General features: G+C 45.0%; 1 protein-coding gene and 1 long non-coding RNA gene across 4 annotated transcripts in view; one reads left to right on the plus strand and one right to left on the minus strand.

Annotated features, from left to right (window-relative positions):
• Positions 1-20,276, plus strand: part of ZBTB16 (zinc finger and BTB domain containing 16) — a 190,216-nt gene that overhangs the window by 83,782 nt on the left and 86,158 nt on the right. For all 3 annotated transcript variants that reach the window (XM_035138957.3, XM_035138956.3, XM_035138955.3), the window contains exon 3: positions 882-979. In XM_035138957.3, coding sequence (XP_034994848.2) covers positions 882-979 — 98 coding nt within the window. The remainder of the gene's footprint in view (positions 1-881; positions 980-20,276) is intronic.
• On the minus strand, positions 7,675-18,592 carry LOC148683517 (uncharacterized). The gene is made up of 4 exons (XR_015947034.1): positions 18,356-18,592; positions 17,944-18,024; positions 17,781-17,855; positions 7,675-13,336 (listed from the first exon to the last, which is right to left on the minus strand). It is a non-coding gene; the product is annotated as an uncharacterized LOC148683517 (long non-coding RNA).

Raw genomic sequence — 20,276 nt, forward strand, 5'->3', positions numbered from 1 at the left:
TCCCAGGATATTGATTGAGTACCTTTTCCTCTTCACCCCCCACCCCCCTTCCAATCATTGTGTTGGCATTTCTGCCCTTCCTTAACTCATAAATAGCTAGTTACAGATAGGTAGCCATGTTGGTCTGACGTAGTCAAAACGAAATAAAAAAATTCCTTCCAGCAGCACCTTAGAGACCAACTAAGTTTGTCATTGGTATGAGCTTTCGTGTGCATGCACACTTCTTCAGATATTTCTTCATATATTGCTGTTTCTTCTCACCAGTTGTTTTCACATTTTTATAAGTGTAAAAAAGTGTAAAAAACCACTTTGTGACTCCTCTTCTCAGCAGCCCCTACTAGCCACCACGAGAGGTGGTCCATCAGTAGATTGGGGGTGGTGGGGTGGGGTGGGAACATGTTTAAAACTACTGTATAGCATCAAGCTGTCTGTGGCTATTCCATTTCAGTCATTAAAAGCACCCATTTTACAGTTGCAGAACTGAGGCTGGGTTGAGCAAGGCTACAACAAAAAACCATCTATCACATGCCACATCAGCTCACCGGTGATGTGGTGTGTGAGAGATAGTTTTTGTTGTCTGTGGGCATGCTTCTGTCTTTTAAAACCTTATTTGGTTGTATGTATAAATGCTTCAGAAGTCTTGAATACAACAAGCCTATGTGGTTGTTTAAAAACTCCCCTTCTCAACCCTCCCAATATAATATAATATATTTCCTGTGATTCTTAACTGATGAGAATCTGTCAGTAACAGTAGATTTTGTGAAACATCCCCATGGGTTAAGTTCTGATGTTTAAAAATAAATTCTTTTCACCCCTGGCACTCAAAATCTCTGAGCATACAAAGAAGACTCACTTTCCCCTCGTCTTTTGTCTTTCTGTAGGAAACTGCACAGTGGAATGAAGACTTATGGGTGTGAATTGTGCGGGAAAAGATTCCTTGACAGCCTGCGGCTCCGGATGCACTTATTGGCTCATTCAGGTAAGTTTGGAAAAATGGGGGAGGGACATTCCTTCCTCCCATCCACTTTCCAGGTTAATGATATTTTAGCCCAGTCAGGATTGGAATACAGTATGCTGAAACTCTATCATCATCACCCGGCCCATGGACCTTAGGCTCATAGCTGCCAAGTTATCCCTTTTTTAAAGGGAAATTCCATTATGCTGAATAGGCTTCCTCGCGAGAAAAGGGAAAACTTGGCAGCTATGCTTAGGCTCCCTACCCCTGGTTTAGAGCATACAAGAAGATGAACACTTAGGACCAAAACATATGTCAATGCATTTCATGTTCTCTCACTCCCTCTGAATAAATAGTGACTGGTGTGTGTGTATGAGGTGGGACTTGTTCCAAAAGGCAAGAGAGACAAAGTGGAGGGAGATGTGTTTTTTAAAAAAAATGGTTGCAAGCCTCTCAGTTTCACATATCCCTTCATCATGGAGAACATTTGTTGTTGTTTAGTCGTGTCCAACTCTTCGTGAACCCATGGACCAGAGTATGCCAGGCACTCCTGTCTTCCACTACCTCCCGCAATTTGGTCCGAGAACATCTCGTCCTCTGTCGCTCCCTTCTCCTTGTGCCCTCAATCTTTCCCAACATCACGGTCTTTTCCAGGGAGTCTTCTCTTCTCACGAGGTGGCCAAAGTATTGGAGCCTCAGCTTCAGGATCTGTCCTTCCAGTGAGCACTCTATGTTCCATGGAGAACATAAAATGAATCAAATCACAGGTTATGTGTTGACAAGGGTGTAGACAGTAAGATAGGGGCGGTGGGGGCAGGCTGCCCCAAGCGGCATGATCCCAGGGGCATTATTGCGGCTGCCCACCCTGCCCCCAAAATGTGCGCTGCACCCCTGCACACGGCGCCCCCGCCCCAAAGCATGTGCCCTGCCCCTGCGCACGGCATGCCCTGCCCCCAAAATCTGCGCCCCGCCCCTGGGCCCCATCCCTGGGGGCATTGCGCCTGCTCTCCGCCCCCGGTGGCGGAGCATGAAGTTCCCGCCGCTGTGTGTAGAACAAGGTTTTCCAAAGCCACCAAACTGAGCTGTTTGCTGACAATTGGCCCTCTTGGCTGTTAACTTGTGATCCAGCTTGTTCCCTTTTTATACCTATGAAATATTGCTCTGGTCTGCCTGTTGAGGATGCTTGTGTGATAACAGAAAGCTCACATACCTGGTCACCAGCCTCAGTTAGGTCTTGACTTGTAAGAACGGAGCAGCTTTTCTTATTTTGCATAGATTATTTTGTGTCTGCAGCTTGCTGTGTGGGCTTCTGGGGGTGAAGAGTGTGAGATGGTGAGGTTATGGAGATAACACTGTAGAATCACAGAATTGTAGAGTTGGAGGGTACCCCAAGGGTCATCTAGTCCAATCCTCTTCTTCTTCTTTGGTGGTCCCTTGTAGCTGAGTAAGACTGTCTTCCATAAACACGGTTTAAACATTGAGTCCGTAAGTGACTGTGGAGGCCAATTCTGGATCCACACGTCCTTCCACAGTGGGGACATTGGTTTCCGGGCGGGAGTTGATCACGGTGTGGATATGCCAAGCGTGCCTTCCTCTTAGCACGTTTCTCCCTTGCGTCCTAAGTTTGAGTGTCTTCAAAGCCCATGACACCTTTGGTAAAGGCTGTTCTCCAACTGGAGCGCTCGCAGGTCAGTGTTTCCCAGTTGTCAGTGTTTATACTACATTTTTTTAGATTTGCCTTGAGACAGTCTTTAAACCTCTTTGCAGTGCAGGAATCACAGCTAAAGAATCCCAAACAGTTGGCCATCTAATCTCTATTTAGAAACCTCCAATGAAAGAGAGGCCACCATCCTCTGAGGTAGCCTGTTCCCCTGCCAAGCAGCAATCACCATCAGGAAGTTCTTCCTAATGTTTAGTCAGAATCCATTGGTCACAGATCCTACCTTCAGGAGCAGCAGAAAACAGCTCCATCTTCAAAGTGACAGCCCTTCGGATATTTCAAAATGGCTATCATATCACCTCCGTTAAGCACTCAGGTGGCATGGTAAGTTAGGCCAGTATTTTTATTTTTTTAAAAAAAATTAGTTTTGCATTTTAAAAATTTACAACCAATTATCCAACAACCAACATTAAAACAAGATTCCAAAGAATCTCCTGTACTGTACTTTCCTCCTCCCCTTTGTGGGTCCATTTGTTAACCTTTCCTCCTGCATCTTTTATACAGTAATATTCCAATCTTTTTCATCTCCGTTGTATCCAAAATTCAACATTAAACTATAAGTGTTATTCCAATCCTGCTAATGACATTAGCTGTTTACAATGGTTTTAAAGGTAAATTATGTAACTTCCCTTCCTTATTAAAATTCTGGCCTTCCTGATCTCTGATTCCTCCAGTAATTTTTGCCATTTTGGCATAGTCCATCAACTTAATTTTGGCATAGTCCATCAACAAATAATGGTAGCCATTGTGCTAGGACATTGGATGCACAGAAGTTCAACTCTCTAGAAGCTGTGGCCTCCCTCCCTCCTGAGAGTTCTCCATACACCAGAAACATACTTCTAAAGATTGCTATTGGAGTTAGGCACACTGCTGGTTTAAATGCATACCAATTCAGAACATGAGCCACGCTTCAGACTTTGCCCTGTTGAAGAGTACAAACTACAATTTCTAAATGATTTCCCAGCCATTAAAACCAATTGGTTACACTTTGTCAGAGGTCCTCAGAGCCAGGTCTTGCCGTTCTGAATGGTTTTCTTTGGCTCCCTGATACTACAGGTGCTTAAGCAGAGTCCTGGAGTGGCAGACTTTGAATCCCAAGTGGCTGATTACTATTCCATCCTTCCAGTATGGACAGACATGGCTCCCCCTATTCCACCTGTCTTTGTCTCCACCAATACGTTCTGCATTCCCGTGTATGTGTTGCGAAAGCTGCATTCTCCGAGCATCCGCTGAAGTTGCATTAGTAAAACTGTTGCAGAATTAGGCACTCGCTTCCTGTAATGAATCTCACGATTGGGCTCAAATTATGCAGGCTCCTTAATTAAACGGCTATCAAGGGGCTGGAATGCTAAGCGGGTGAGGAGGCTTGGCACCCTGAAAGTTAATTCAGTCCCAAACTTACTTGTGAGATCAACTCGGTGTGCAACCATCCCAGATGCTCAGTTCTCTGAATTGTGCTCCTTATGTAGCTTATGTGTCCCAAGCTTTGCAGAAGGAGGGGGGGGTGGCATTTAAGCAAGAGAACTGAATTGGGGGGGGGCACCCAACCAGGACAGAACATGCTCAGTGACAGCAGCATACTGCCTTGACTATTGTGACTGGCTGGCTGGGAGTTCCTTGACTGTCTCGCCAGAGTGGTACATGCTCTAGTTATCTCCCGCTTGGACTACTGCAAAAAAATCTAATTAGTTTTTTTTGCAATTTCTCCCAAAACAATCAATTTTCATATACAAATGCATTTTTATGCCCCCTTTCTTCTAATACGTATACACATTTTTGCACATATTCTTTGGTTGGAAAACAGCATTGCAAAATTCAGATAAGTGCAGATTTCAAAGGATGGCTTTGAGGTGTGCAGATTAGGTAGTTTCTCATTAAAATTCAGAAAGCTAACAACCCCCCTCTTGCCCACCACAAATTTGTTCCTCATCCTCAACTGCTGTGCATTCATTCACCATATTATTTTTGAGTCCTAGCTACACAGCAGTCCTGAGGGAAAGGGGGAGGGAGGTGAGCCTTCTGCATCTCTCCCTGGCTTGATTGCTTAGAAGAGATGGGTGAACAGGTGATAGCAGCAAAAGACGGCAGCAAAAGCAAGCCTGGGGTCTCCAAGGGCTGGCTGTGGACTCACTGCTGCAGTGCGGACCTTGGTGATTGCCCAGTTATGCTGATTCCTGACACTAGCCTTGGACACAGATAGGGTTCTCCTACCATATCCCAGTTGTTAGCTTCTGGAGTATTTACAGCCTGGTCCTCACTGTAAGCATGGGAAGGAAACAACAGTCGTGTTCACAGAGATTTGCATGTATTTATTTAATAATGTATTTATTTAAATTTAGATACTGCTTACTGGAACAAAAGACCTCTGAGTGGCTCACAAGAGACGGTCTAAAATGTTCATTTAAAACACCAATTTAAAAACTGGTTACCTTTTGTAAAAACCCTTTAAATATAAAATAAAACCAGTAATTTTAAAACACTTTATAACTACTAAACTCCCATGTCAAAATTCTGTGCTAAAATTACATGCCTGGGTAGGCTTGATGGACCAAAAAGGGTTTCGGAAGGAGCTGGAAACAACTCAGTTGTTGATTGGCTTGCTGTCAAAGGGCAGAAGCTGAGCATGATGGGAAACTGCAGTCTTAGAACAGAGAAAGTAAGGGAGATGCCTTGGTCCAATCTAGCACTGTCTCCACTGACAGGCAGTGGCTCTCCAGGGTTTCAGATGAGGGTCTGTCCAGCTTTATAGGAAGGTGCCAGGGATTGAAACTAAGTCCTTCTGTATGCAAGGCAGGTGCTCTACCTCTGAGGAAGAGCTTTAATGGTGAGCGCGTCCATGAAACAGGTGGTACGGTGCCAGGCCAATTTTAGAAAAATAGGAATATATTCCAAGGGAAACTTCGTCCCTCCAGCAAAGCTCCACATTTCCACCCAGCAAAAACTTTGCTGTAGGTACAAAGAGAACTTTCAACCTATGTTTGAGGGTGATAAGAGGGTGGGCAAAATTCTGTTCCTTCTTTCAGTTTTTCCTGGAGTCAGGTGGGTTAATTCCGGAAGGTGACAAAATATGGCAGGGTTGCTGAAGCTCCATGTGTTCCCTGGGACATTTATCGGAATGGGGGGTGTCAGTTGCCACAAGAAATTGTGGGGGGATTTCAGTTGTGTTGGGGAGAGGTTAATTGCGCATTTGCACCTCCTGAAATTAAGCCCTACCTCTGAGAATAACTGGAATGTAGCTGTCCACTTATATATCCTGTTTAGAGGGCCCAAAAATTATGGAGAGGAAGTATCTGAAGAAGTGTGCATGCACACAAAAGTTCACACCAATGACAAACTTTGTTGGTCTCTAAGGTGCTACTGGAAGGATTTTTTAAATTTTGTTTCGACTACGGCAGACCAACACACCTGTAACCAGGTCTTTACCTGGTACTGAAATGGGCCGGGATGAGAGTCAGTGGCAGATATCCTTCAGGAAAGGGGGCGGGGTTCCCAGGGACAAGGTGCCACTGAACATAAGGCCCTTCCTTGCCTCACCTCAAATGTGCTCCTGCCAGTGGCAGAGTGTCAAGGAGGGACTCCCTGCACATTTCAAATATTGCTTCAAATATTTGACTCCCGGGACATTTAGACCTTTATAGGTTAGCCCCATCACCTTGAAACCAGACCCCAAATCCATCCTTTGAGTCCATGCAAGCAGCCGGCTGGCTGAATAGATCATGTTAGGAAACAAGAGAGACAGAAGTCATGTTTTGTGTTCGTGTGTACATGCAAGAGAGAGTAGTGTGTGTGTGTGTGTGTGTGTGTGAGCATGTGTGAATATTCTGTAACCACTGAATGCAAGGATTGCAAAACCAGGTTTAGCCAAACCTGCCGGCGATTCCCCAGTGTCCGTTCACACTGTCTGGGGGTGGGGACAGCACAGTGTCGGCCCGTGTGGAGAGAGCGCTCTGCTGCCTCTCAGCTGTGTTTTCCTTCCCCTCCCTCCCTCTCCTCTCTGGCGCACGCTGCCTCTGTTTGTTGTTGTCGTTTTGGCCCAGTGCCAGCAGCTGGCTGGCTGGCTGCCTGCTTTGCGGGTACAGTATGTACAGTGAGCGTCGAGCCAAGTTTGTCATCATGAAAGATTTTTTCCCCCCTTTCCTGCCTGGGTGGGAGGGAGGGAGGAGCTGCTCTGGTGCTCGAAAACAACCGCGTTAAATTCCAGGGCTGTTGTTTATGAAAGCTACCGGCACCCCCTTAGGCTGTTTTATTCCAACTTTCTCTGCCCCCACCCTCCTTTTTTGCTCTCCCTCCATTCCCAGATAAGCTTACACTGATTTGAATGAATGAAGGTCTCCTCATAACACTGGAACAATGGATTTTTTAAAAAAACCTCTCTCTCTCTCTCTCTCTCTCTCTCTCTCTCTCTCTCTCTCTCTCTCTCTCTCTCTCTCTCTCTCTCGGATAAATTCACAACTTGTTTAATTAGAAATTGACTCCCTAGGTGGACCAGCCAGCCCCCCTATCTGCTGTTTGCCCCATTTCCCACCCCTGCCTGCACTTAACATGTTTTGTAGTATTTGGCTGTATCGTTGTAAAACCTCAGGCTTAATTGAAGTTGGAGCTCTGTGTTTGTGTGTGGCGTTTTTTAATTTCACTTCGGATGCACGTTAACTAATCAAGTGTTTACGAGCGATACCTGATGATAGAGGGTTTTTTATTTTCAAAAATCAATTAACAGATGATAAACCCTCACATTAAATAACAGGATTGATCAGGGCAGCCCCTGTTGCCGCGTGCCCTATGGAGGTCAGGGCTGCTGTGCTGCCATCAGAAATGTGTGTATCTTTGTATTGTGCACCGGAGGACTGAACTCCTTGTTCTGGGCCTCTTCTCAACACCATCTGAGTCTCTGTCCACCAGAAAGGCAGCCACCCACAAATGGACCAGCCCTAAAGAGAGAAGAGCTTATGAGATTCCGGGTGGGGAAGGGCTGTAGATCTGCAGAAGGTCCCAGGTTCAGTTCCCCATGGCATTTCTAGGTACAGCTGGGATTTGTCTCCCATATGAAACCCTGGAGGGCAGCTGTAAGCAATACTGAGCTTGATGGACCAAGGACCTGACGTGGTATAAGACATTTTCCTGTGCTCCTAAAAATGGCTCAGCTTTGACCAGGGTATATTTGATTGAAATCAAATTGATTGAAATCACAATTGAAATCACAATTGAAATCACTAGCCAGTAAGACTTGATTTATTTATTTACAGAAAGACTAATTCTTGCTGGTATAATCTTAATATTTACAACCAGAGGAAGGTTTCATTTTTGGAATAATAAATTTTCAGAGTAGTTTTTTTTTTTTACAGTTGTATCAAAAATTACTGATTTGGCTATACTATTAAAATACATAGACCGATAATTATGAAATTACTGAGAGGTTTAATAAGTTAACAGTTTATATTTGGACAACTTTTCTGCTGTACTTTTTTGGAAGGAGAAAAAAATAATCATTTCCTTAATAACTATTTAAACAATTTATTTAACTAAAACAATAACATTATAGCACATGTATCCATGTTTGTTAGCTGATTTGGTTACACTTTTTTATGCACAACACAACTTAGACTGAGTTTTAGCACACATGAAAAAATTAAAACAAATTCTTATTTGCTGATGAATATCGTTTTGACTAGGGACGCAGGTGGCGCTGTGGGTTAAACCACTGAGCCTAGGGCTTGCTGATCAGAAGGTTGGTGGTTCGAATTCCTGCGACAGGGTGAGCTCCCATTGCTCGGTCCCAGCTCCTGCCAACCTAGCAGTTCGAAAGCACATCAAAGTGCAAGTAGATAGATTGATACTGCTCCGGCAGGAAGTTAAACAGCTTTCCCATGCGCTGCTCTGGCCACATGACTGGCTACATGACCCAGAACTGTACACTAGCTCCCTTGGCCAGTAAAGTGAAATGAGCGCCACAACCCCAGAGTCATCCACAACTGGACCTAAAGGTCAGGGGCCCCTTTACCTTTTTATCCTTTTGACTATAATGTAACTTAAATAGAAAACTATCTTTAGAAAGATTTTTCCTACAAAAGCATCTTATTTTTAAAGTCCAATTTAATTTTTTTAAAAATCTCATTTTTCCCCTTTCTTTTTTTTAAATCATTGATTTTTATCCACCCTGGCTTTGTCTAGGATTCTGGGTGTGCCATGGAGAAGCAACCTGATAGAGCTTTATTTGGGGTGATGTGGTGGTTTGGGTTCATCCCTAGGTTTCAGTCGTCATGGTTTTAGAGCAAAGAAATGTTCCCCAAGTCAGATTGGCAGTGAATGTGATCTTAGCAACACCGTTTTGTAGAACTGGAGGTGGGGATGTGGTTGGAGGAGGGAGGAAAAGGGGACAATAATGCAAAGAGGGAACTCTGATGGCTCCTCACCCTGATCCACCTAGGGAAACCTGAACACAGATCACTTGTTGGATTGGGAACCAGGAGGGTGAAAGAGAAACACACTTCCAGATTATTTCTGAGTGAATCTTAGGAAAGCAGAAGAGATGGGGCAGTGCAGTGGCTAACCAGGTCCCTTGAAAGCAAGAGATCTCCACTGAGCCATAGCAACTAAGAGCCCTTGTTAACCCTGCACCCTCTTCTTCCAGCAGTTTTTCTAATCCACTCTTAAACCATGTAGGTGCATAAGCAAAATCCCTACTGGGCCCCAGGTATGGATTCTTCTATCTCCCTTTCGTTTTCCTTGCATCTTATGAGTGGGCTGGTGTAGCTTGCTGTTCAGAATGCTCTCGCGGGGTGTTTTCCACCCACTTACACTTCCAAAGGATCATTCCCAAAGCAAATTCCTAAAAATGAAGAGGTCTTTTTGGTGATGGCTCCCTGTCTATGCAATGCTCACCCCAGGGAGGCTCGCCTGGCAACAACAGCCAGACTAATAGGTTCTCTTCCCCCAGGCATTTGAGTGTTGTTTCTTTTCCTGCCAGCTGTTGATTATCCTCTCCCCTTTTTGTTGATGATAACCATGTTAGGCCATGGTGAGTTTGTTTTTTAATTATTTTGTTTTCCTCTGTTGCATTGTGCATTTGCTTGCATTTGTAAGTTTGCTTGAAACTCTTGTGCAAAGCAGATAATGAGCTGAATAATATTTAGAAATAATAATAATAGCAATGCCATTTTTGCATATGGTGCTTTTGTAAGGCCGATGAGCAGGCAATCACTACATGGGCACTACAAAGAGCACGGAGGCAGCAGTGTTGCGGAATGTTGTACCAAGTGGCATAAAGGTGGCACCCTTCACTTGGAACAGTGCCACTCTCCATTCCAATGGAGAGTGGCTCGTCTATTCCAATCCCCTGCAATGCAGAAATATTTCACCTAACACGGGGCTCGAACTCACAACCCTGAGCTTAAGAGTCTCATGCTCTACCGGCTGAGCTATCCCAGTTGGCCTCCAGCTCCTAGCATCCTTGGCCACTGCCCATGCTGGCTGGGACTAGTGGGAGTTGGAGCCGGACGACAGGAGGGCATCACCACAGCTCCGAGTGACCCCAAAGGGTTGCATCCATTCAATGTTCGTAGTGCTGAGAGCAGACCCATTGAAGCCAACAGGCATAGCTGACTTTGGTCCACTAATTCCAGTAGGTCTACTCTGAGTAAAAGTGAGTTGGATGCAACCCAAAGGAGCGGGCTTTTTAAAGAACAAGAGGAAAAGGAAGTGCTCATGTTGTTCCAGAGTCTCTCTAAAAAAACCCCACTCTCTTCCTTTTCTCCCCTCCCCTTCTCGCCGCCTCGAATTTTGGCCGCCATCCCGAATTTATTCCCAGAGTGATGTCATCGGCTTGCTGGCAGGGTCTGGATGTTCTGCCAGCATTCCAGAGAGTTTATGATCACTGGCAGATGCGGCTCCAAGAACACACTGTACCCAGAGCAGAAATTAATGCAGGCTTGAGTGCCGTCCAACCCAAGGGGGGGGGGGAGAGAGAGAGAAAGAAAACACAAACTGTTTAATGCTGTTTATAAATTATACACTTGCTGATGAAAAATACATTTCTTTCTCTCTCCCCCACCCCGCCTTCCTGCCTTTCACCCCCCCACCCCCCAGCCTTCAGAGTTTAAGCCGACTAGAATAATATGGTTTTACGTCTGAGCTCCTGTTCTGGCAAAGATCTTCGCTGCTGCTGATGCAGCCAGCCAGCATGTTTCTCTCCCCACCCGCACCCCCCACCCCCAGCAGCCTTTACCTGATGAAATACATTTTATTTCTCAGCACTCCTGTTTGCCTGGCTCTCTTTCTTGTTCTTAAAGCTCCCTTCCGTTCCACTATTTACGGCGTTCTGACGCGAGCCCCCCTCCCCCCCCAACCATGCACCAAAGATGATGCCAAGAGACCCTTCTGAATGACAATAAGTCATGGATTATTTTTGCCCGGTGCCATTGGCGGTTCTGCGAAATGCACGGGTTCTCCACCCTCTGGCCAGCCCTGCATGTTTTCATTTCATTTCCTTTTTTTTAAAAAAAAAAAAAGCTGGTAGACCTCTACACGAGATGGAGAACATTCTAAGAGTTCAGTGGAGGTCACTGTATTAGAAAACATCCCTCCATCCTTTTGGGGTTGTGGGTGGTGGGGAGGCAACGAGACTTCAACCATGTTTGCAGCTAGCCGTCAGCTGAAGATCAGATGATGAGCTGATTTATTTATTCAGAACCTCTGCCCTCTCCTTCCCCCTTTTGTTATTTTAATGTACGCAGTCCAAAAAAAGCATACACACACTATTGTTCCCCACACACCCCCTTTTTTTTTCACGGCTTCTGTAGTTCCCCCTTCAACCCCCCCCAACCCAACCCAACAAAAACCTGCTAATGTTTATCATTTGCCCAACAGGCTCGACAGATTTCTGCTTCCTCTCCTGCATCTCAGCTTTAAAGCCCCCTCGTTGCTAAGTAGCAGCCTCCCTGTACTGTAATGGCCTGATTGTGTATTCCATTCAGCCCTGTATCTTATTTTTGTATGCAAGGCAAAGTGTTTTGATGGAGGACGATTGCAGAAGTGTCTGGAGGCTGTTTTGGAGTTTTATAGGCCGTACAGTACACTCTGTGCCTTCTGAAACGGAACACAGGCTGTTGGATTTTTGGAATGGGGTTTGTTGCCATCGCCCCCATCCCACCCCACCCCTTTCCAGCTCAGAACATTACTTTAAGGGTGGGGGAGCAGCAATTATGTAATAACCTTACTTTCTCTCGTGTGTGTGTGTGTGTGTGTGTGTGTGTGTGTGTGTGTGTGGTTTGTTTGTTTGTTATTTTGCTGAACCAAAATGACACATGGACCCAAAATAGATGCTCCTCTCTTTCCATCCTCAGCAGTGTTTCGCGGATTCACAAGCATCTGACTGCACTCTTCATGGGAAAAAGGGCTGGCTCCTTTGGCCTGGGTGCCTTTGAGCCTGCCTCCCCTGTGCTTTCCATTCCCAAATGCTGATTTCCGCCACCCCCCTTCTAAAATTTCCTTTAAAGAAGCTGCCCGTTGAGCGCGCACGCCTCGCGCTCTTGTTGTCTGAAGGAAATCAAGAGGCAGAATTGATGTCTTGGTGGCGCGCTGAGAAAGCTCTCAGCCGCCCCTCACTGTCTGCTCACGGAGAGGAGGGAGGGTGAGAGGCAGAAGCCATATTATCAGTGACACCTGAGCATTCATCTGTCTTGCGGCTATTAGCATAGGGCGGGATGCTCATCGCAGCCGTGTGGACAGGCGGCGAAAAGCTGGTCCAGAGAAGAAGCAGGAGCCCTGGCTAACAACAGTCCAGTAGCAGCCATCTAGGCATTAGCAGCCGCCTCAGGGGAGTCAGGAAGGCTCAGAATCCAGTCAAACATCTGCTGTAACCCAGAGGACTCCAAGTGATCACAGGATGCCATCTAAACTCTCCAGCTCCATTGCAGTGACGCTCTTCATACAGGCCTGCCTTTCAAGGCTGTTGTGGGGATGCTTCTGTGCTTCCAGTAGCGAGGAGAGCCAGTGTGGTGTAAAGAGCGGTAGACTCGTAATCTGGGGAACAGGGTTCGCGTCTCTGCTCCTCCACACGCAGCTTCTGGGTGACCTTTGGCTAGTCACACATCTCTGAAGTCTATCAGCCCCACTCACCTCAGAGTGTTTGTTGTGGGGGAGGAAGGGAAAGGAGAATATTAGCTGCTTTGAGACTCCTTAGGGTAGTGATAAAGTGGGATATCAATTCTAAACTACTACTACTATTCTTCTTCTTCTTCTTCTTCTTCTTCTTCTTCTTCTTCTTCTTCTTCTTCTTCTTCTTCTTCTTCTTCTTCTTCTTCTTCTTCTTCTTCTTCTTCTTCTTCCAACATTTAGAGTGGGTGGATCATCTCTTCTGGCCACAACATGGATGGGGTTTGCAAAAGACCCTGAAATTGAAAGTGGCCGAGCTTCTGGTCTCGCAGACAGAGGGTCTCGGGTTCAGCTCCCAGGGATCTGCAGGGAGGTTCAGCTCCCGGGACCTGCCCTCCATGTCTTCCTCTGTTCCTAGAGTCTTTGTCCCCCTTGTCCAATGATGATGCCAATTATTTCTGCACCAGGATTGCAGCGTGGTTTGCGTGACTGATCCTTCAGGAAGGGATTCACTTGCATGGACGTTGGGAGTTGCATTATTCTCCTTTAATAGTCTGGCCCAGACCATTACCCTGTAGGTTTGAAAATGAAAATGAAATAAGACCTCAGGTATGATGACATCACCCTGACATCCATGCTCCACTTAGAAGTCTGTTGTTGAACTGTATGTACATTCAAAACAAAAACTAATATGCACTTTTGATGAGTATATGTGTGATATAATTATTATTAGTAGTAGTAGTAGTAATCTGAGACATGCAAAACTGGGAAGGTCTCTCTGTGTGAGATTTTATCCCATCTGCTTCTTTATGCAATATGATTTTAATCATATGTATGTGAAATTTGAGTGAAATTTGGGTGTACAGGGGAAGGGGGGTCTTTTTTTCGGGTGCAAGGAACAGACACACATAGAGAGAAATTAAACCAGAGCAAACCCAGTGGCTTTTTGTGGGCAACAGAAGAAACCAAGGGACTGGGGTAGAGAACAGGCTAAATTTAAAATTGTAATTGGCTGACTTCCACAAGCTTGCGGGTGTTTTAATGACTCATAATAACTTCATTTAAAACCAGCTGAGCAGAAAATAGATTGGAGAGGAGCCTGAGGCCATTATGGATTTCTGTGGGTTTTTTTTTTTTTTACTTTCCCTCTCTCTCTCTCTCTCTCTCTCTCTTCCTCTCTTTTTGTCAAGAACAGTTTTCAGCAGCCAGCAAGGGCGCTTGGAAGACTTGGCTGTTTCCCTTTCCAAGCGTTGGTGGTCTGCCCAAGAGAGATTGTATAGAATCCAGCGTTTTGTGTTTTTTTAGACTGATTAAAAATAGATGCCTTGAGGTATTATTTTAGCATCAGTGTGTGGGGAGTGTTGTTGTGTGTGCGTCTTCTCCCCCCCCCCCTTCCCCTTTGCACTTTTGATGTGGTAAATGGAACATAAATAAAATTGTGGTGTGGGGTTTTTTTTATAAAAAAAAATATGACTGAATTAATTAGATAGTAAAGTGACGGCAATGCATAAATTTGCTTTGCCACTTTTTTAAAAACTTTTTTTTTTTTTACAAATCCATATTTGTCTCCCTCCTCCTTCTTTTCATCTTGCTCTCCCCCCCCCATTTTCTCATCAGTTTTAACACCCACACTATACAAATATAGCCCACGTTTTATTTTAATTAATAGCACATGGCCCTCACTGGCTAGCAGGGGAAGGGAGTATGTGGTGCCTGTGAAATTTCTGAGGATTGCAATGTCAGAAAATATGCGAGTTATGAAACTGCGGTTGGAAAAGGGGATGCAGTTTGGAGTTGTTCTGGCCCGAACTCAACAGCCGAGGTTGATGCCAAGAACGTGACTGCTCATTTTCGTGGCGCTTTCGGTGTAAACAGGCTAAATATACAGGAGAGGGGAGTGTCTCTGGGTGTGTGCCTTTGTCCCCTGATCAGTTTTGGTGGCGTGGTCTATGTTTTATGCTAACAGAATGGTCATTGTTATGGTGAAAAACGGGATGCAAGAAGGAAAGTTTTGAAGGGTTTGTGTGTAAGTCCTCTCTGCACAGGGGCACATCCCAACTCTTGTGGGGTCCCATCTAGTGGTGAGGTCACATTGCCCAGGTTCAGGCTGGAAGCAGCTCACCACTAGGGGTGGAATAATCATCATCATCATCATCATCATCATTTATTATTTATACCCCACCCATCTGGCTGGGTTTTTCCCAGCCACTCTGGGCAACTCTCAACAGAAAATTAAAAGCACAATAAAGGTCAAGCATTAAAAACTTTCCTAAACAGGGCTGCCTTCAGATGTCTTCTAAAAGTCAGGTGGTTGTTTATTTCCTTGACATCTGATGGGAGGGCGTTCCACAGGGTGAGCGCCACCACCGAGAAGGCCCTCTGCCTGGTTCCCTGTAGCCTCGCTTCTTGCAGTGAGCGAACCGCCAGAAGGCCCTTGGCCCTGGACCTCAGTGTCTGGGCAGAACGATGGGGGTGGAGACGCTCCTTCAGGTATACTGGGCTGAGACCATTTAGGAGCTTTAAAGGTCAGCACCAATACTTTGAATTGTGCTCAGAAACGTACTGGGAGCCAATTGAGGTCTTTCAGTACCAGTGTTATATGGTCTTGGTGGGATTCACCCATTTCAGATCCCTCAGTTTCTCAGTTTCGCAGTCTTCAGTTCTCCATACTTCTGCAGCCATTTGTGAACTTTCCCCCTAATACTTATGAAATCCCCTTACGTTTTTCGTGTGAATATCTCCTAATAAAATACATTTTTTTTTGCTTGCAGCTTTGACTAATGTACAGCGGTACCTCGGTTTAAGTACACATTTGGTTCCAGAAGTCTGTACTTAACCTGAAGCGTACTTAACCTGAAGCAAACTTTCCCATTGAAAGTAATGGAAAGTGGATTAATCCATTCCAGACAGGTCGGGGGAGTACTTAAACTGAAGCGTACTTAACCTGAAGTGAACTTTCCCATTGAAAGTAATGGAAAATGGATTAATCCGTTCCAGACGGGTCCGCGGAGTACTTAAACTGAAAGTACTCCAATCAAAGTGTACTTAAACTGAGGTATGACTGTACATAGTTTAGCAAACCGTTTTCCCTCAAGTAATTTTATATATTAGCTCCACCAATACATTCATTTTTAGCCACAGTTTCCCCGATAAATGCAATTTTGTAAACATTGTTCTGTTAGAGAACTGCATTGCGAAATTTGGAAAAATGCGAATTTCAAAGAAATTTCAGATTCTGGCTGTGTTTCGAATCTCACGTTCGTTCAGAAAATGTGACTCTTCAGCTCTTAAATATGAACTCAGTTGCACTTATGCCCCATCCCAACTCACCACCACCATATTATTATTTTCTTTTTGGAACAGAAAGGCCTACCTTATGCCAGGTGAGGTCTTTGCCCGTCTGCCTCCCTGCATTCCACTCTGACTGGCAGCCCCTATCCTAGGTCTGGCACTGTCCTAACTGCATAATCCCACCCCCTTAGCTACATAATTTTACTCTGCATCCAGCTTCTTATCTTGTTAGTTTCTTTTGGTTTGGCCAAAAAGCTCAGTTGTTAGCTCCACTCGAAATAACATTATTGTACTAGCCATTGGCCATGACAAATCTGAATAAAAAATACAGTTGTTAGCTGAGGAGCAAGATATTACATTACTAGAGAGCAATTGCACCCAGGAACTGTCTATTCCCATTCCTTCCTATGGGTTCGCACAAAAGAACTCCTTGGTATCTTGCATCCAGATTCAAGAGCACCAGGAACCACAAGCTGCCAGCTAAATCAAGCAGACCCACACCATGTTGACACAGTCCAGCAAACAAACCACTCCAGATGACTCAGGCAAGTGATCCAAGCCACTAATCCCACATTGTAGGAGACCATATAAAACCCAGAATCACCAGCTGGTCTGACCAAGGAAGATTCACTTTCCAGTTCAAAAATAACCCCAGTGATGCTTCCCACTGGACCATCGTTTGGCTACTGTGAGAAGAGGATGCTGGGCTAGATATCATCAGCCAGAACTTCAGCATCATGTTCAAAGAACCTTTCCAGAAGGTGTGTTCGGGAGGCTAAATGCCCATTCTCCAGCTTTCTTTCTTTTCAGTAGATCTGAATCGGTTGGGTTAATCAGTTGGCCTTATGAGAAGCTGCTTCCAGATTGTTGCTCAACACAACATGCAGCAACAATTGGGGATGAAGAAGCTTGGACTGGGATGTTATACTTTCCAATCTGGGCGCAAGCAAAACCATTTAAGTCATACCAGTCAATTGAAGACAGCATCACATCTTGAGGTGGCTTCATGGATTGGCTCCCCTAAATGTTTTTGTGGCATCCCTGGGTTACTAATCCTCTGGACACAAGCTGGGAACTGGCAACTCTTCAACTTCTCCTTTCTTTATATTTATGGAAGGGATGTGGGTCGCTGCTCATGTGATTGGCAGGAAAGCCAACATCTGCTTATGGTTGACAGCCCACTCACTGTGAATGGAGCCAATCAGCTTGAACAAGGAAGACGGGCCTGGGAGCCCTTAAGCAATCCCATGTGTTCCATTGATATATCTGTTGATTGTCACTTCCCTCCAGGGTGGAGCCCTTGTGCTGATCAGTTGATCTAGAAGGATGAATGCAGAAGGCCGACCAATGGGGTAGGCCATTTGTTGGCACTCATAAAAGGTATCAGCAACAGGAATAGACAGACTGAAGGGGTTTTGGCAAACAGGCTTATGCTACCAAGGAAAGCTGCATCAGCATTGAGTTGTCTTGGTAGTACAGGTGAGAAATGGTCTTACTCTTATGCCTAAGAGGTGATAAGTGTTGTATCACTCCTACCCTGGAGTGAATGCTGCTTCAAGCTTATTCATCTTTTCACCTGTCCTCACAAGTCCTTTCCTTGTGCTGTTGACTTAGCTGAACTTGGAGGAGATGGCATTTTTCTCCTGGTGTCTCTTAGTGTGACTCCTGATCCTGGCAAAATCTGCATGTCCCTTAACTGACCATTCTGAAAGCTTCCTGTCTTACCTTTTTACTGTTCCTTCCCATCATTCTCACTCTTCATCTCCTTCCATCCTTCTCCTCCTCAGATGTTGCTGCAGACTAAGAACAGTTTAATGGGTACAGAACAATGGGCGCCTTGCTAAATTATAAAATGGCTAGGTTTGGGAAATAATGAATCATTGTTTACCTGGCTTTGTAGTGGACAGCGGCAGAGGGTGGGGTGAGATGGGGTGGGGGGCAGGCAGATTCACAGAAGGCATTTCTACACCTAAGCAAAGGGGAGAGAAAAAAAATTAGTGTCATTTTAGTGTTTGAACAGATGCTCTTCAGTGACCTGCTTGAGAACATGTAATGGTAAATTTGAACTGAATTCCTTAAAAGAAAAACTGGGGTGTTTGGGAAGTCGGAATCATCTTTTGGTTGGCCTCTGCTGAAAGAAGAATATGTCGCTTGTGCTATAGCAACTTATGCCTGTTGCTACCCCATAAAATTAAATTAATGGTGGTTATAGACAGCAATTCTGCTTAGTGGAGTGATCTTAGCTTCTCCTCCACCATTGCCTGAAACTTTAATCACCAGTTGTGTATTCTCAACATTACCTGTTTTCAGTTCCTCCGTTACAACCCAGATCTTTCCAGTTTCTCAGGCAGCAATTTTGATGTCATTTTAAGCTGCCAGGTACACTTTAATAATACTCTTGATAATAATACAGGAAAAGTGCACAGTTTAGTGCACTTGCTTTTTGCGTGGCCTAAAACGAAAGAGAAAAAGATGAAGGGAAACTCTGAATGCCACTCAGGAAGGAGTCTCTCTCCCCCCCCCCCTGTTTCGTATGCAAAGCTTCTTGGTCGTCAGAGTGTTTAGGTGTCCAGCTCCTTGTCCCTTTCTGAAAATGCCAAGCACAGCACCATGTAATGTAACACCTCAATTATGGGGAGAAGAAAGTAGAAATCAAAGCTATGAAAACCTGCGAGAATCTTTACATCCAGCAGGCTGGGTGACGACAATTAAGGTTTTAGACACACCAAAGGCAATTGGGTGAGTGTCATTTTTAACCAGTTAGAACATTTTTACTACTTCCCAACATCAGAAGTGCCACAAACCAGGGAGCCCCAGTTCTTCTCCTCAATAAAGCCATTAAACTGAATGGGTATTGGGGAGTATTATGGGGTGTCTAAAAATAGCAAAGCGGTGCTTTCAGAACAGATGAGTGTGTTTGGAGGCTTTCCCCCCCCCCTCCTGCTATCCTTTAACCGGCTGCGTATTTTGTGACCCGCTGGATGTTTTGCAGAAGATATAGACAGATATTAAAGACTTGCTGCTGCTTTATTCTAAGGAGCTGGGGCAGACAGCTGGCAGCTGATCAATTGCCTCTGCATTTTTCAGCGCCAAAGCCCAGGGGAGGTAGAAGAGAATCTATTTTTTTCTTCTTCTTTAAACGAATGCAAAATAGGTAAGAGTTCAGAGAAGGATTTGTGGATGTCCAGGTGCTAACCTTTTTTCCTGGAAGATTTGCCAAATGGAATTCAGTGGTTTTATATTCAAGACCAGGAAATGCTTTCTGTCCTGCTCCCACCCACCCACCACCCACTCCTGACTGCCCCTTTTCTGGTCTGTTCAGCTGATTCCCCCAACATTTGCAGGAAAGAGTGGACGCACAGCCACTGCAAGAACAGGATGTCATTCTAGATGAGCCCTTGGCCTCATCCAGCAAGACTCCTCTTATGTCCTTGTGGTGTTGCTCTGTTTTGTGTCTGATGTGGTTAGAGTGTTGGACTAGGGCTTGGGAGAGTAGGGTTGGAATCCCCACTCAGCCATGAAGCTCACTGGGTGACCTTGGGCCAGTCACCATTTCGTAACCTAACCTCCCTCACAGGGTTGTTGTGAAGATGAAATGGGGAGGAGGAGAACAACTATATACACCACCCTGAGATCCTTGCAAGATACAGGTGGTATATAAATGCAATCAAAAAATACCTTGCTGTCTTTTTATTATGAAGCCAGAGTTTAACATACACACATGCAATATTTGATCTCATCCCAGGATGTCCCATGGACTCAGACCATAGCTGATGGGTCATAGCTGTGCTATGCCATTTGCAGGATCAGTTAGACATGCTTAAAACCACTGAAGGTATTTTTTTTTTAAAAAAAACACAACTCAAGGATGTGACTTACATAAAGACAAGAGTTCCTCTTCCTAAAATCTTTGAGGTGTGGTCAGTTAGTGAGGGTGCATAGGTAAAGGTAAAGGGATCCCTTAAAGGGACCCCTGACCATTAGGTCCAGTTGCGGACGACTCGGGTTGCATCTTGCTTTGTTGGCTGAGGGAGCCGGCGTACAGCTTCCGGGTCATGTGGCCAGCATGACTAAGCCACTTCTGGCGAACTAGAGTATATTATACAAAGTATATTAGATCAGGAAAATCTAAAACATGTATTAAGTGAGCTATGCAGCATGATGCCTTAAAATATGGAAATGAAAAGTAAGTTAATAAATAATAATATAACATAACCAGAT

This window comes from Zootoca vivipara, chromosome 14, assembly GCF_965207765.1.
Source record: "Zootoca vivipara chromosome 14, rZooViv2.hap1.1, whole genome shotgun sequence".
NCBI classification, from domain to species: Eukaryota; Metazoa; Chordata; class Lepidosauria; order Squamata; family Lacertidae; genus Zootoca; species Zootoca vivipara.